Source organism: Bufo bufo, chromosome 8 (genome assembly GCF_905171765.1).
Source record: "Bufo bufo chromosome 8, aBufBuf1.1, whole genome shotgun sequence".
Classification (NCBI taxonomy): domain Eukaryota; kingdom Metazoa; phylum Chordata; class Amphibia; order Anura; family Bufonidae; genus Bufo; species Bufo bufo.
In genome coordinates this window covers 206,796,254-206,814,287 of record NC_053396.1, presented here as the reverse complement: position 1 = coordinate 206,814,287, position 18,034 = coordinate 206,796,254, and the positions used below count along the sequence as shown (strand labels likewise).

Below are 18,034 nucleotides of genomic sequence, written 5' to 3'. Positions count from 1 at the left end.
CCATTTGTCTGATGTCTTACTATGGGCCAGAAGCACTGATGTGTCTTATCTTTGTGCCTCTATACCTACACCCCTTCTTACTGCAGCTTCCCCTTGCTTTTATTCTTATTTGCTGAAACATTGAATAGAAGATGCAGCTGCATCCCCTCCTCTTCTCCATCTAATCTCTGAACTGTTTTATTCTAGATAATTTTTGGTGGACCAAGGAAGTTTCTAAGCAATTATTGATGGATTCCCCTTAAATCAGTGCATGTTAGTTCATGAGACGTGTTTGTGTTCTTAACGCTGAATACCCCAATGACCTAAGATAACAACAAAGTAATGTGGTAACCTTGACCAGGCTATCATGAACTCTTTTTACCATGTTCCTCTCTATTAAATTGCATTCCTCTTATTTTACAAAGAACTTTCCCTTTTCCCCGAATATTTATTTGATTCTTTTTTCACAAACATTTTAATTAGAAGCAAATTTGTATTTGATGTCCGGACACAAACGCATTCAGTTTTTGGAGCAATAAATAAAGGACATTTTATCTACAATTCTTTCTGTCTTATGTATATAAGGATTTTTGGGGGATTTTCAGGGAATATTTCAACATTGGATGCTTCTTCTTTAGAGGATAAAGAAATCTACTGGTATGTATGTGGCCTTTTGCCATTAAATTGCTTTGAAAGCTCTTGTTGCCCCCCTTGGTGGCTCCTTGGACATCACATTTGGGAGATTTAATCTCCAATGTCTTTTTTCATGATCAGAAGGATTACTGTATTTCCTTAAGGAATCTCCAGCAGGCCGGAAGGGGAGTTAAAAAGAGCTCAGCACTGGGAGAAGAACTTCAGTGACAGGTGATTTGTCTTCATTTTTAATCCATGAACTCTATCTGGCAATATTCAAAGGGGTTCCTGGTTTTATAGAACCCCTTTAAGTGCATTTCTAGCATGTTAATGTTTATCACATGAACTCTTAACTTATTTTTACGTAAAAGATGAGGATGCTGGCCTCAGCTGGATGCAGTAGGACAGGGATGCTCAACCTGCGGCCCTCCAGATGTTGCAAAACTACAACTCCCAGCATGCCCTAATAGCTGTAGGCTGTCCAGGCATACTGGGAGTTGCAGTTTTTCAACCCCTGGAGGGCGGCAGGTTGAGCATCCCTGCAGTAGGGTCGACACTTTGCTAACTGCCAGAACTACTGAGTGCTAAAAAGTTATGGCTATGTACACCTAAAGGCTATTGACACTTTTGGGGCATTTTTTATGATTGCAGTTTACTTATTTTGGGCTAAAAATCATTTTTTTAATTGCTCTTTATTAAAAATATTCAGCTGTTCTGTCACAGAGCTGTGAGAATCGTACTTTTTACTTTCACTTTGTGCCGGTCTAATAACCCTTACCTCTAAATTAATAAAAGGTCCTAAACACTTATTTAAGTCACATTCTTATCAGTAAGAAAGTTTTAAAGGGGTTCTGCACTTTGTTTAAACTGATGATCTATCCTCTGGTTAGATCATCAGCTTCTGATCGGCGGGGGTCCGACACCCGGGACCCCCGCTGATCAGCTGTTTGAGAAGGCAGAGGCGCTCCAGCAGCGCCGCGGCCTTCTCACTGTTTACTGCTGGCCGAGTGACATCACGACTTGTATCAAATGGCCTCGGCTGGGCTAAGCTCCATTCAAGGGAACGGAGCTTAGCAGCGCCCAGGCCAGTGATACTAGTCGTGACGTCACTCGGCCAGTGGTAAACAGTGAGAAGGCCGCTGCCTTCTCAAACAGCTGATCGGCGGGGGTCCCGGGTGTCGGACCCCCGCCGATCAGATGCTGATGATCTATCTAGAGGATAGATCATCAGTTTAAACAAAGTGCAGAACCCCTTTAAGCTGTATTGAATGTTTAGGAGGTCAGAAATCAGAGATAAGGAGCCGTCTCCCCGATCTCCCTGAGGGAACACAGTAAAAACACAGAGCATGCTACTAAAGAATCTTCCATCGTTGAGCACACAAGTTATTCAACTAAAGAATCTTAAGGCTGTACAGAGAAAAGGGCTCAAAATGTTTAATAAAGAGCAATTGAAAAATTAGTTTTTTTAGCGCAACATAAGTTCAATGCAATAATAAAAACAAATTGCCCCCAAAGGTGTACATAGCCTATAAAGAGAGACTCCAACCAGACAGATGTCTTTAAGAAAGACAATGTAAACAATCTAAACATAACTGCTTTGTATTGTATACAAATGGTACTTTATTTTGTGGTGCTAACCTAATGTGTGCAAAGTAAGGCGCCTACAGCTGCAACTCCTGATGTAACTAAAGTGATGCAGCAATCGCTTTAATTCTGCTCTCGAAAAGGACGTTTGGGATCTGATTCAATGGATGCGATGGTTGAGAGGTTTAATAAAAAAAATTGAAAAAATTTAAAAATGGTGTCTCTTCTCCTCCACACCTCTCTCCCACTTGGGAATCCATCTAATAGATAATAAGCTTCTCTTGCCCCCTGATCGCTGCGGCAGCCATTGTGTCCTGACAATGAACAGAGCTGCTCCATGTGTCTCAATGAAGAAAATCTTAGCTTGAGTTTTGTGAAGCCAATCACAGTAGTATCTCTATCTGTATGTCTTCCACTTTTCTATCAAGTGAAGGGCAGAGAAGCTCAATGTCTCCACCTTTCTGGACTCCTGACCATTTGTTACTTGATCTAGGATCTGTCGCCTGTTACTCACCTGTGGTGAAAGAGGTTGAGATGGGAGGAGAGCTTGTTCTACCTCTTAGGGCTTTAAGCTGGACTCGATACTGAGTTAAAGGATTGAGTTGGCTTATCGTGAAGGACGAAAGATGAGGCAACAGACGAATCTCCTGAAAGATTCCAATATTTCTGACACCAGCTCGTGCAAATATAGACAAATGCATTATGTATCAAAACAAATATGCAGCTCACACAAAAAAATTATTGTAGGGTTTATTCCTCATATAATCTTATAGCATGTGTTATACTCCAGTCACATCCAGCGACATGTCTGTTTCTGCTGTTTTCTGCTTGAAATCTGCAAACACTATTGCTGTCAGATACAACTCTCATAGCTATGATGAGATCCTATAATACATGACTCTCTGCTGCATTGTATTTTGGGAGTTCTAGTTTTTTCACTTAAAATTCGATTTGACCAAATCAGTTGATGGATTCCATTTGGGTCTGAATTGGATCTACTGAAATCAAAGTGTCCCAATTGGCTTGAAAATTTGTCTATGACACGCTGAGGTCTCCTAGGACTCACACTTAGGCCTCATGCACACGACCGTTGTTTTATTCCGTGTCCGTTGTGCCGTTTTTCGTGATTTTCTGCGGACCCATTGACTTTCAATGGGTCCATTGAAAACTCGGCTAATGCACCGTTTGTCATCCGCGTCCGTGATCCGTGGTTCCAGTCCGTCAAAAAAATATAACCTGTCCTATTATTTTCGCGGAAAACGGTTCGCGGACCCATTCAAGTCAATGGGATCGCTAAAAAAAACGGAGGCACACAAGATTGTCATCCGCGCGTCCGCATCCGTTTTTTTCCTATCATTTGCATGGCAAACCTGTCTTCGATTTTTTTTTACTTTCCTTCATGTCTGGTGATCCTCCAAAAATAAAGGAAGACACACGGAAACAAAAACGGAAACAGATCACGGAACAACGGAACCCCATTTTGCGGAACGGAACACAAAAAACGGTCGTGTGCATGAGGCCTTATTCTCTATTATATATAATTTTTCTATTTATTTTATTTCTTCTCTTTCTCTCATCAAAATTTGCCATACTCTAATCACCAAATATTGGAATTTGGATCCACTTTGAATTTTTACAAAATTTTTATTGAATCCGATTAGTTCAGAATCCATTTGCAATTCTCTAACCAGGAGTCATGTTAGATATATCTCTGTTTGATAAAGAATTGAGAGGTTTTGCTTTGCTTACCTTAATTGCACCCTCTGGTGTTTGATAGGTCAACAGATACCCATCAGGCATGGCATCTGGAGCTTTCCATGTAAGCAGTGCACTGCGAGCCGTGATCTGAGTAGCTGTGAGATCCCGAGGAGTGTCTGCACCTGGATGTGAAAGAAGGCACCATCAAAGAGGTTGTACATTACTATATATTATACCAGAGAGCCTTTTTTACCCAAGAAACCAAGAAATGAGAAGAGTTGAGTTCCACTCACTAGTAATGAATGATGTGGACGTTGGTGCACTGGTCATGGATCCTTGCGAACTTTGCACACTGACAAAGTATTCAGTGTGAGGATGTAAACCAGTCAGAGGGAACTCGGTTCTATCACCAGAAACTGGTACAGTGACCAAGGGGACTGCAAGAGAGGACAGAATGTATGATTGGTTCAGATTAGATGGGACCAAGATGATCTGCAACCAAGGATGGGCATAGACCATTATTGGCACAATATAGTAGAAATCGGTATATCATTGGTAGCAAAATGGTCTTCTAGAGGGATGGTCCTCACAGAGAAGAGAGCTAATATCCATATGATATAAAAGATTTGAAAATATGGATAAAGTTAGGAGTGGTTATTACTAATAATTCAATGTGTAGCCCACCGGACAAGACTTGTCTTACTATTTTCTGCTCTGTAAGTGACCAAATATTTGTCCACAGGTCCTGTAGGAGCTTCCCAGCGCAGGAGAGCTGACACTTCTGTGACATCATGGGCCCGCAAAGAGCGAGGACCACCTCCAGCTGTGATAGAAAACTCAGAATTAGAGAACGTTGTTTTCTTTTTTTGGTTTTTGTATTGTTTATGTAAGTTTGCTAAAAATCTACAGGCACTGACTTAGATTCATAAAATTACCTGTGGTAAAGAAGTCTGTCATGGGCTGACTTTCCTCAAATCCCCGCACAGACACCACGGTGACCTCATATTGGGTTCCTGGGATGAGACGTTTCAATTGGGTGCTGGTTCCAGCGACACTAATGCTCTCAGGTTCTCCTAAAGATTAGAAGGTTATACATCAGAAGAAAAGCTAGTTCTAAATACTTTAACTTCTGGAATGCCATACAGTAGTCAAGATTACCTCCATCGGCCAGTTGATAGGACACTTTAAATGTGGTTGTTTCAGGATTTGGTGGGTCCCAACTAACAATGGCTGAGGTCTCCTCAATGTTGGTGAATTTAAGTTTCTTAGGAGCTTCCAAATCTAGAACATAAAGGTAAATGACTGAACACATGTCTTGAGCGTTTTAATCCAGTAACAATCCCAAATTGGTGAAAGCATTATTATGTGCCACCCCAAGACAAAAATGATGTTTTCATTAGGATATAAGCAATGGTAACCAAATTATAGCCCTTCAAAAATGAACATGTCTTACATCTAATTATTCAGATATTCCATCACAAAAACCCGAAACTAGAGAAGATGGTGCTAATCCATGCCACTTATAAGTGTTAAGATGAAATATCTAAACAAATAAAAATTTCTGGGAATCAATGGGAGTTCCAGCTTATAGGACCCCACCATTGGTTTCTCCTAATATATCTCTATGACCAGTTAAAGGGTTGTCTACTTTGGATAATCCCTGCTTGTTAGAGGTGCCTCTTCCCCATAAGTAGAGTGTCCCCACTGCTGTGCTCCCCAATAATCAGGGTAATATGTGGGGCAACTTGGCATTAGGTCTTCAATTTCACTTCAGTGCCACCACAGAGGAAATGAAGCAATACACAGTGTCTATTCAAATCAGTGGGTTGTCTGTGTAATAGGTGACAGAACCGGACCTCTAGAGACGCTCTTTGAAACCAATCTCCACTCAGGTCAAGAGATGAGAATCCTTAACAAAGCATATGAATGTGGGTTTTAGTCTACAGAACCTATTTAAAAATGTTAATTCTTATTACCTAGAGGCCCCGTCTTTCCAGTAGCTTGAAGACTACTATCTTCTTTGCCATTTAGGATGCGGAGCAGTTTAACTGTGTAGACGGTATCTGGTTGTAAACCCGACAAAAGGATGGTCCTTTCTGTGCCCTCAATTGTCACTGTATTGGAAGACTCTTCTTGACCTTGGACAGCATATCGAACAATAAAGGAATCAAATTCACCCTCTGGAGCCTCCCAAGAGACGTGAATGCCATGTGGACCATGTGGAGATAGGTATAGGTCACTGTCGATAGGAGGACCTTGTGTTTCAAGAATTCTTGCTAGAAAATGGGGGAAAGAGAAAATCCAGAAATATCGAAAATGAAATAAAAGAAAATGATTCAATAATATAAATTCAAATTAAGAAACTTCTTCTGCAATTCCAGTCACTACCAAGTAACCTACTGGTCATCCACTGTCCATCATGGATGTTGTAGTCTAAGATTAGTTTCTGGAGTTCCGGCAGCCTGTTCCAGCAGAGAATGTCAAGAATCAGCCAGACATAAGCAGCGTTTTTTTGTCCAGCTGATTCTCGGCATATGTGCCAGCTAGTGGCCAGATCTCTGCCGGACCTATTAAAGTCAATGGGGTCCGGAGGGCATGTGTCAGTATACAGTAACTCCAAAAGTATTTGCTCTACTGGAACAGCCTGGCAGAGGCTCTGCTGAATATGTGCAACTAGCCTAACACTAACTTGAACCATTCAGGTGTCAATGGTGTAGTATATCATTATATACATCGTATTACCTGTCGTAACCTCTGTGGATAAGGGCATGCTTCTCTTCTCCCCTCTTAGACCATAGGCATTGCATTCATATCTGCTAGCTGGAAGCAGACCTTGGACAATAGTGCTGGTGTGTTCTCCTGAAATCTCAATTTCTCGAATTCTACCATCAGGATCACGACATTGGACTATAATGAAGTCAAAAGGAACATTTCCTTCCACTGTCCATGATAACTTTATGGTTTCTTGGGTCACATCAGATACCACAAGCTTGACCAGGCGGGCATACAAGAGAGAAGCAGGTGACGGAGCAACTTTTCTTGGCACTGTAAAAGTTGTAGGATTAATTTTATGAATGACTGTTTATGAAGAGATAACTTTTACTCTATGTGATTCATATTGTGAAATATTTTTAGTCACAGTCTTTTTAGGATTTCAATGCAGTATGCTGGTCACATTGTTAAGATGGCAATACATTGTTATGCCCACAAGATGATATGGGCAAAGATAGTATTGCCTTTCTGACTTTTTTTGTAAATTATGTGGTTACAGATATTACTGCCTACCTGCAAATTATGTAGTCATAGATGTTAATGCTTCCCTGTCTTTTCCACTAAATAATGTAGGTACAGATAGTATTGCCTCCCTGTCTCTCCTTGTAAGTGATGTAGTCACAGATATTCCTGCTTCTGTGTCTCTTCCGGTAAAGAATGTAGGTACAGACAGCACTGCCTCCCTGTCTCTCCTTGTAAATGATTTACATAGAGATAGTACTACCTCCTTGCCTCTTCCTGTAAGTGATGTAGGTACTGATATTACTGCCTCCCTGTCTCCTCCTGTAAATTATGTAGTCACAGATATTAGTGCTTCCCTTTCTCTTCTGGTAAATAATGTAGGTACAGATAGTATGTGTCCCCTGTTTTTCCCTGAAAATGATCTAGGTACAGATAGTACTGCCTCCCTATCTCTTCTTGTAAGTGATGACGCTAAAGATAGTAGTGCCTCCTTAACTCTCCCTGTAAGGTACTTCCTCCCTATCTCTCCATGTAAATGATGTAGGTACAGATACTATTGTCCTGTTTCTCCTTGTAAATAATGTAGGCACAGATAGTACTGCCTTCCTGTATTCTCCTGTAAATGATGTAGGTACAGATAGTACCGACTCACTGTCTCTCCCACCGATGAAAGCTGTAATGGCACCGGACGGGGTTAAAAGCAGAGTGTGCTTGGCGTGCATGCTGGCCTGCATTCCCTGGACTTTGTGTGGCTGTCATGGCCCATAAACAGGTAGGAACTAGTGTTAGGGACCACTCAATAGAGGCGACCTTGATGTGGTGAGTGGCTTATTACGCTTTGGCCAAAATGTACACCAATGCCTCATCCAGCATGGAGGCAGGGCAGAGTGCTGGATGCAGAGTGCTATCACATTTGTATTTTCCGTTTGTATATGTATTTCGCCATAGTGATGTGCACCTACATACAGGTTGTGCTGACTCAATCCCCCACATTTTTTCTTTGTAGGATCAGATAGTACTGCCTCCCTGTCTCTCCCTTGAAATGATGTAGGTACAGATAGTAGTTTCTTGTTTCTCCTTGTAAATAATGTAGGCACAGATAGTACTGCCTTCCTGTATTCTCCTGTAAATGATGTAGGTACAGATAGTACTGACTCCCTGTAAGTGATGTAGGATCAGATAGTACTGCCTCCCTGTCTCTCCCTGAAAATGATGTAGGTACAGATAGTACTGCCCCCATCTTTCCTTGTAAATGATGATGGTACAGATAGTAGTGCCTCCATGCCCCTGTAAATGATGTAGACAGAGTTAGTGCTAGCTCCTGTCTCTCCCTGTAAATGCTGTAGGTACGGATTTCACTGCCTCCTTGTCTCTTCCTGTAAATTATATAGGTACAGATAGTACTGCCCTCTTTCTTTTCTCTCTCCTGTATATCATATAGGCACAGATGGCACTCCCTCCCAGTCTCTTCCTTTCATTCATTATTATGTTTATGAAATAGTCACAGTGATCTGCGGTGGTGGCTCCATCACCTGTGGTGGTCTCAACTATGGATGCTTTGCTTCTCTTTCCTCCTGAAATCCCATAGAGAATAAACTTATATCTCTTTCCAGGCTTCAAGTTTTCAACCTCTGTAGAAAGTTGGTGCTCATCAAGAGTAACTTCCTGCATTTTTCCTTCGGCATCGCGGTACATAAGGAGAAACGTGTCAAATTCTCCACCAGTGACTTCCCAAGAAAGACGGACTGACACACTGTGGACGTCAGAAGCTGAGAAGGACTCCAGGCGTGGAGGCATGGCCTTCTCTGTAGAAGAACAAACATCAAACATCATGAGTGCAGACAACAATAGAAATGGTGTAAAAAAAGATATAATGTTCTGTGGCTCATAGAAGCCAAGAACTGCTGTTAATTGCCATTCCGGTGTGACTATCATGAGATAAGGAAGTCTAATCGTTCAAGTGGTTCTCTCTCCAGTACAACTCTTCCAAATCTGTCCTATTAGGGTGTCTGGGTGACAAAAAAGAGAGAGGGCTGCTATAGCACAGAGACACTAGCAATGTGTATTTGAATGGATGGCCTGTGGTACTACTTTTCTCCTGTAGAGGCCACTGCAGGGAAAATGTACGGCCAAGTAGAGCTTCCTCACGGCTGATTGTCTACAGGTTGGTCATCTGGAGTTCCTGCATCTGTAATTATCCTGGTTCTCACCTGTGCTGGTTTCTGCTGTCACTGGTTTACTCTTCTTTCCATCAGTTAAACCGTATAATAAGAATTTATACTTCTTTCCAGGTTTTAGTTCCTTCACATCAAAGGATCTCGAATCGCTTTCTAGATCAATTTCTCTAGGGTTTCCTTCTCCATCCCGATAGAATAGAAGAAGGGAGTCAAAATCTCCACCTGAGACCACCCAGGTAAGATGGACCGAATCACTGCGGACGTCAGAGAGGGATAGAGACTCCAGACGAGGAGGGCTCGACTTTTCTATTGAAGATAAAGAGATGACATAAATATCATAATAAAGAGTCACCTAGTATAACACTTCAATGTACAGAAGACGCATCCAGTGTAGGCACAGATACTATCTATAAGGGTACCTGCACATGTGGATTACGAACATGTTTTGCATGGATTCTCATGTGGAAAAACTGCAGTGTAACATAGTACCAGCAAAGTGTGGGAGATTTAGCTTTTCTTTGTGTGGTTGTTTTGTGCAGATTTCATCCTTTTTAATACAAGGGGAAGATCTGCAGAAAAACAGCATCAAACCCACACATGCAATTTTTGGTGCGCACAGCAATCCACACAGAAATTTGTGCAGAATTTATGCAATACAGCCCGCACCCGTGCGCAGGTAAGTCAAGTGCAAGTGCTCACGCATACAAACTTATACAGAGTGGTACATAGTAGCCATAAAAATCTAAGGACTCAACTTTTAGATGGCACAATCTACCCCCATCATCACTGCATCTCTAGTACCTGTGAAAACGAATGTTGACTCCGGTTCGCTGTAACTGTCTCCCAAAACCCCCCGAAGCTCCACCGTGTAATTAACCTCAGCAACCAGCCCCGTGATGAGAAATGTCGTCTCGTCCCCTCTTAGGGTCTCCTCTTGGAACGGTCCACCAGGTGGTCCATACTGTATTACATAGGCATCAAAATCTCCATCCAGAGGTTCCCACGTCACACGGAAGGAATCTGTGCGGATTTCAGACACAGAAAGGGGGGAAAGGCGGGGTGGTGTTCCTCTATCTGGAGAAGATTCTGGAGAAAAATGTAAGAAAAAAACATGGTATAGTAAAAAAAAAAAACATTACAGATTTAAAAAAAAAAGTTAACCAATTTTATCAATTGGATGTACATGGATGCCATAGTTGATCTCATCCTCTTTAGGTCTTCGTGGTAACAAAAATATTTGCACTAACTGGTGGGATGGGAAACTGTCTGAAGGGTCCTGGACGAACACCACCATGAACAAACGGCAAACTACTCTTTCCTGGCAGAATCCAGCACCATAATGTGTGGCCTAGCTGATGTTTGCTATTGGACTCCCTCTGTTCTATGTACCCAACTGAGTGCTCTTCAACCAGTGGCATTTTGCCTTGTTATCTTGTACTGTTCCAGTTACAGTCTTTATCGTTATATAGATGTGCATTCACAATTCTGCAGAAACCGGAGCTGGAATCTACAAGCATTTCCAGCTTTTTCATTGTCTGGACAGAACTTTCTCAGCTGATCTGCATTCTGGAATGTGGCACTTCAGGGTATGATGAAATAATTGACACCAGGCATTGCACCAGGGTTATAGGTTGAAGCTTCTTAGGCCCCAAGGCAAAAATATGACTTCTACCGACCATCTCAATAGCCACAACGTCATCCTGTATAGAGTCTTATTATACTATTTATTCGCATAGAGTGTGCATACAGAGTGATTTTGTCGTTGTGCCGTCATCATTTCTTTATAAAACTACATGGGTGGGCCCTCAGGAACTTTACTCATTCTTCTGAACACAACAGAAATGACTTTAGTGACATTTTCCTATAAATCCATTTATCGCTGATAATGTCGAAGCCCCGAGCTCACTCATCCACATGTGATTTCGCAGAAGTAATTGCATTCTTTGCTGCCAGTCGAGTCTATCTGTATGTGAATAAGTCAACGAGGTCCAAAAAAAGCATAAAATTCAACAATGCCCAAGATGTGAACATGCCTTCGTTCCTTACCAATGGGTATACTGGTTACATTATTTGCTATCATAAGACATCATTCAGACTAAAGTACAATAAACCGTGGGACATGAGCAATCATACTTTTGAGGACTTCATTCATAAAGCTGTATGAATTGTCTATAAGATCCCCATCTATTTTGTGGCCCCTAAACGGGATGAGATCCCACCAGGGGAAAGCTCCATTAAGGAGCCCTAGTGTTAAATTAGAGGTACATCCGAGGCAGTGATATCTTCTCACTGGCTTTAGGTGCAGCTTACTGGCATTGTATGCCATTGCATATATCACAAAGCAGACAAATGTCTTAAAAAGATGGGGAATAATTATTTTTTTCATTGAAAGGGATAAAGACAGAAACAGGGATTTACTGCTATTCAGAACAGACATAATGCAGGGTGTGGCTGAATAGCGTATGACTCGTTCGCCAATGTTAGATAAATGAGTCTGAAGTAGATAAGTACAAGATGTGCAGTCGCTGTGTTTGCCCATTTAGGAAAGGTCAAACACTGTGAGCGAATTTTGGATTCTCCGAAGAAGACGTATGGTCCTCTGTTTTTTTGTTTTTTTGGTGGGATGCGATGAGATTAGTCACAGCAAAGCTATTTATTTACTCGCAACATGAGGAACAATCAGATTGTTGTGGGCTGGGGTTCCCCATGTGTTAGTAAGCTGTGCCTGTAATCAGTGCCGTCTTGCTCTGTTATCTTGGAGACGGCACTGATAAAGACCACAAGAATCTTACTGCTAAACTCATCACTATAATCCTCAACAGAGTGCATACCAATATACAACCTAGTCATCAGTCTTATAATATATGATCCTTATTTCTTCCAAATCAGTCAACCAACAATTAGAATAATAGTAGAGGAGCAAAATAACACTAGAAGGTCTTCATTCTAGAAGGGCATCAACAAACTACTGGGTACCATCATCAGTAGACATAAGCATAACAACAGTAGGCAAGGTTGTTTTTGAGGTTCCTTGGGCCCACCAGAGATTATGATTTTGAGGGCCCACTTTTTAGCCATACAGAAACAGGTGCATGTACTCTTGTAACTGCAAAGGACACATAATCAATAAGGTCTAATAGCTTATCATTGATCCATCTCATGAAACAAACTCTACTGGAAAGTGATCGGCACCAAAGTTGGCCTTTAGGGCTCATTATTGTGTCAGGATATGAAACCTGTGGCAGATGCCCTTGTATTCTGGCCAGCCAGTTTAGTCCTAACAGAATATTAACATATGACTAGCAGAACTTCTCTATTATATATCACTTTACCATCCCTATATTTATAGAATATGATTCAAACATCGTGACACGGATAGAGATTCAGTGATCATCACTGAAAGATCCATGTGCATTTCGTAGATAAATGTTCCCAATTTCAGTATGATGCAAAACAACTATGGACGACCACACATCAGACCAGTATGTAGCTGTGTCATGATGAACGCAGTAAGTTGGCCATACACTTTAGTCTAACGACAATCAAGAGACCACCTCAACCAAAATGATCATTCATTGCGAGAATTTAATATCGAACAATTGTTTTAGCCATCCAGTTATAGGTTTTAATCATGTGGACAGTAGTTGGCCATTTTTAAACTTGAAAGATCATTTGTCCTTCATCTGGAGTCATTGAACATGTCTGACCAGTCAATATGGGCTAAAATGTGTATGGTTGCATTGGTATAATGATCGATGACCAGTTGATCGTTCATCCAATGGGTGTTCAACCATCAACCTACTTCCATGTAAGTTATATTGACACCTTTACTATAACATAACAGCTGACCAGAGGCACATCTTTCCACAGACAACAGACTATACTAATGTCCTAATGTAATTGTATGGGCAGAAGACCACAAGAAGAACACCAATGCCACGATGGACCATCATTACATCATCTGAACCACTAGATCATCATTTGAGCAACTCAATCTCCACCTGAAGATCTGAGACATGGTCAGTAGAATTTACTTTGTCAACATTACATCAGTGTAAGTAGGGTCGCAAAATACACACATTGAAAGCACCAAATAGGGCTACAAAAGGTACAAGAAATCTATAGGGAGCTAAATGGCTTAATGACAGATGCAAGATGTGGCAATTTTAAGCATTGACGTGATGGGAAGAAGCATCTATCTAGTTTACATGTGAATGTATTTTCAGGAACTGGGCGCCCTTTAGAACAGCAGATGTTGATCCAGGATCCAAGTGTTTAAAATAGATGATGTTTTTGACCTATTCCTGGCTTCTTATCATGGGATGTGCTGCGAAATCCATCAGCTGGAATAAGTTGATGTTCTACTAATCTCTGGGGAGGTTACATCATTTCTACTTAGGATTGGTGTTCTAGACAGCAATGGGATGATATACTGTACTCTAGATAATGCCTGTTCTGAAACAACCACATCATATATCCCATTTATGATTGCCGTTCATAACCTGTGAAAATATGCACTATAACCAGCAAAGCAGATCCTGAAGTGTCTGAGGATCCTTCATACCTGTAGTCACTTCCTCCGTTAGAGGGCGTGATAGCTTCCCTCCTCGCACACCGTACAGCGTTATTGCATATCTGGTGTTCTGACTCAGGTCCTGTAATGTCACCTCTCTTTGGTCTCCTGGGACAGTAATCTCTCTTAGTCCCAAACTATCAGTCACATCCTCATAGCGGATTATGAAGGACTCAAAGATACCAGTCCTGGCCTTCCATATTAACGTAACGCTGTTACTTGTGACATCTTGAACTTGCAGGCCACCCATTGGAGCAATGGGTCCAGGAGGTCGTACTGTGGCTAAAGGAATACAACAAAGATATTTCAAGATATTTTACTCCTTTAAATGCAAAAGCATGAAGCTTGTCATGTGGACTGGCCAACATGGTTAGAAGACAAAGGCAAAAGGTAGTCATACAAATGAGTCTAAAGTTGATCAAAATGAGTGATCTGAGCCAAAACAATCTTCCATTTATCAGTGAATGATTGTTTTAGTCAACTGATTAAGGACTGTCATCATCTAGGAAGAAGTCAGATGTTTCCAAAATTTTCATCCAATAGTGTGCATCGATGTAATCATCGTTCACTGGATGATTGCTCATTCAACAGTAGTTCAACAAACATCCTAATTCTGCATGGCCACTTTAAGATGAAAAGATTAGAGGTTTGAAAGTAGAAGTTAAGATCCCCAAACCAGGCAAAAAGTTTAAGGTGTTAATTTTCAGGTGCCAAGAGTAGATCTTTGAGTTGAAAAGTTGAAGTTAGAAGCTGGAAGCCAAGACTAAGGCCAAAAGGAGATGTCCTAGTATAGACCAGTGTTTCTCAAACATCTGAGGTGGTCTTCGATTGTCAGATGTAAACCAGTTGTTTGTTAAGACAACTAGGGACGCGGTCATATTCTGAAAATATTCTGGAAACATTTACTGTGATAACTGCACTACTTTCTTAGCATTGTTTGTAGCAAAATTCTGGTGCACCTCATTTCAGGCACATTTGTTATGAGAAAAGAATGACTTTATCTGACATCTTTGAAATTTAATGGTTTCAATCTAGAATGAGGTGACTTTGGCCAAATTCTAACTGGCCTAAAAGTTTTGATGGACAGAATTTTGACATATTGGGGCATAGTTTTTTGCCCAGAGATAGATTTTTGGCTCAGAGACAGAATTTTGGTGCACCTGTACACATATTTGGCTCGGAGAAAGAATTTGGCCACATTGGGAATTTTTTTTTTGTCACAGGGAGACAGAATTTTTCTGCATTTGGATAGATTTTCATTTTAGAGACAGAATTTTGCCACATTAGGACAGAGTTTTAGAACATTTTTGAAATTTTTTGTGTATTGTGACTGGGCATGTGGACAAATTTTTGGTGTAAGCTAAACCATCAAATAGGCGGTATAAATAAGACTAGACAGTCTAAAGATGCACCAGATTTTTCATCCAGCATCAGCCACTGTGAAAAATTTGGCATATGTTCAGAATATCTTCTGGGTTTCAGAAACAATGACATAAAGATAATAACTTGAGATAATGTTTGGGGGGTTTGACATGGATTACAAACATTGGGAATCCACAGGTGTTACCGTGTTCTGGCTGGTTGGGCCCCAGTAGAAAAGGTTGAGAAGACCTGGTATAGCCTGGTATCTTTTTAGGCTATCTCTGTTGCCCAATGCAACCAATCAGAGCTCAGCTTTCATTTCTCAATGTGCTGTGAAAAAAATTAAAGCTGACTTCTGATGGGCAACAAAGACAATCTTATGGTTAGACAGAGAAGATGGCACACCAACATAGCGAATGGAGGTTTACCGTTCTAAAAGAGATTTAGGTTCTGAAGAGGGCCAACGTTTCATTACTTATGGGTTATATGGAAAGTTCACACAACTGGTGACAACTTACCTTTGGTTGAGGTGGTTGTATGCGAAGGTCGAGTGGTCTCTTCAATGTGCGGTGTAGTGGTTGTGGTTAATGGAGCTGTCAATAACGGCAAAAGCAATGTTATCTCCATAGGTTGTAACACAAAACAGTCTTCAAATTCACATGACCAGAGCTCTACCTTTTATATAACATGTCCCTTGCATGCTATTCCCTTCTCAACCCCATATTGTCTAGATATAATGGTGTCTAATAATTCCATGCCGGACCAAGAAACATTTCATGCAGAACATGTGTACGATGACATGCTATAAAGCAGTGAATATATAGTGTTATGTATGTATCTACACGTGTGTACATCTCCTAGGATTACACACGCATAACATATGATATATACACACACCAGCGTCAGGCCTATGTATATACATATACTGCAATCATATACATATATACTATAGAATATACAAGGATAATGACAGAGTGGCTCAGAAAGCAAAGGTCCATAGATCTGTCATTAATATATATATCATACATACATGTATACAGCACATATACAGCATATACGGTCATTCACCAATATACATGTATGCTTGAGAGGAAATAATTACCGGAATCAACAAGCATACAGATATATACCTGTCCATGCACACACATACACCACTCTTTAATAATATGATATATATATATATATATATACATTTGTACGTTCACATTGCCTGAAGGGTAAAGGCGTTATCAGCAGGTCAGACTCGGTGTCATTGGCCATACGGTGAGCACACAGCGAGCGGCAGAGGGAGAGAGAGGCCTGTGAGGTAAAACTGTGGTGTTATTCATCTGGGAGTGCTTTAGAAGGCAACAGACTGAAGGAAAACGAGACAGAAATGAGGGAAATCAATGAGAAAAAAAAATTATTTAAAGGGCAATTCCAGTCCCATAACAGATCTTATTAATGGGGGACCTCGGTGCTTGTGAAGGAAATGCACTCAGTTAAAGAGTTTATTATTTTTAGAAGGGCCCACAGAAAATAAGCTAATCACAGGTTGATCACCACAGCATCAACTGTTTGTTTTCCCTACAGCACCACCACAGGTCAAATGAGGTATAACATGCTTAGGAATGCTGGGTCCTCCAGGTGAAGAGATGCTCTCTGTGGCTGCTTTGTGATTTGGCTAATTGATGGACATCCTCTTGGCTACATGAACTGAAAAGGGGCAACCCCTTTTCCGAGCTAGAAATATAGCGTATTTACTTTTTTCTTTCACTCCCTTTTGCCTCCACTTGCCTTACTCAAGGGGCGGCAATAAACACAGAATAAAGTTTATCCCACAGTAAAGCATAACTGAATTCTGAGTTCTGTCCTGAGGTATGATGGGAGTGATTATTCAAAAAAGAATTTACTTCTATCTAGATATCCACATATCAGCAGTGACTGGAATTGCCCTTTAAGTGCCAATGAATTTCTCCTTGTATATGACCTTAATTGGTATTGTAATAGTTAAAGCAGCCATTTTGTGTCCGCCCCTAGAAAATGAATACTGATTGAAGTAGCCATTTTGAGGGCTGATCTAATGTACATATAGTAAGGATGCAGGATAGCCATTCAGTAAGAAACATGAGGATCCATGAGCAGCATTTTGGATCAGTAGTCAGCACTTGTAGTAGCACTGGGCCATCGATTTAAATTTAACCAGTGTTCAACCAGCTCGCGCCCCATGAAAATAGCCCTATTGTCTTAAGGAATGGGGAAAAAAAAGTTGAGAAACCCAATGAGGAAATGGAAATGATAATTTTAACAACTGGTTGGGATCCCTGTGGTCAGACCCTTATTGATCAGCCATTTACTGCATATTTTAGCAATATACAGATGCCTGACTAGCAAAGGAAAGCCCTTTTAAGGATTAGCTATCCTACAATACCCACATATTTGGAAAAGTAAGTTCCCTGAACACTTGGCTAAGTTTTGCTAGGGATATGGCATGGACAGATACAGAATGGATTCAAAGTCCTCAATAGGTATAAGAGAGATTGATAAGAATGATGTGGCTGCAAAGAACGTTGCTAACGGTGATGAAACCTAATTTAAGGTTAAATTCAATATGGATCTTGGATAATTCCATTCCTTAGATTAACTAAAATTTATTTAAAAAATTGCAATGTCTATAGAAATAGGAATGACAAGTCTACATCCATAATAATCAGTGGGCACCAAGGGAGAAGAATGAACGTAGCCACTAGACTATCCAAAATGTGAGAAATTAATTTACAAAAAGTTACGGCATCAAACACAAAACAGAGATGGG

The 18,034-nt window shown here is 40.8% G+C and overlaps 1 protein-coding gene across 1 annotated transcript in view; it reads right to left on the bottom strand.

Moving 5' to 3' along the window:
* Positions 1 to 18,034, bottom strand: part of TNXB (tenascin XB) — a 43,148-nt gene that overhangs the window by 10,344 nt on the left and 14,770 nt on the right. The window contains exons 9-21 of the mRNA XM_040406419.1: positions 15,759 to 15,833; positions 13,870 to 14,160; positions 10,107 to 10,391; positions 9,339 to 9,611; positions 8,661 to 8,933; positions 6,637 to 6,939; positions 5,871 to 6,170; positions 5,053 to 5,175; positions 4,830 to 4,967; positions 4,598 to 4,717; positions 4,188 to 4,331; positions 3,946 to 4,076; positions 2,711 to 2,843 (exon numbers count right to left, since the gene is read on the bottom strand). Coding sequence (XP_040262353.1) covers positions 2,711 to 2,843; positions 3,946 to 4,076; positions 4,188 to 4,331; positions 4,598 to 4,717; positions 4,830 to 4,967; positions 5,053 to 5,175; positions 5,871 to 6,170; positions 6,637 to 6,939; positions 8,661 to 8,933; positions 9,339 to 9,611; positions 10,107 to 10,391; positions 13,870 to 14,160; positions 15,759 to 15,833 — 2,589 coding nt within the window. The remainder of the gene's footprint in view (positions 1 to 2,710; positions 2,844 to 3,945; positions 4,077 to 4,187; positions 4,332 to 4,597; positions 4,718 to 4,829; positions 4,968 to 5,052; positions 5,176 to 5,870; positions 6,171 to 6,636; positions 6,940 to 8,660; positions 8,934 to 9,338; positions 9,612 to 10,106; positions 10,392 to 13,869; positions 14,161 to 15,758; positions 15,834 to 18,034) is intronic.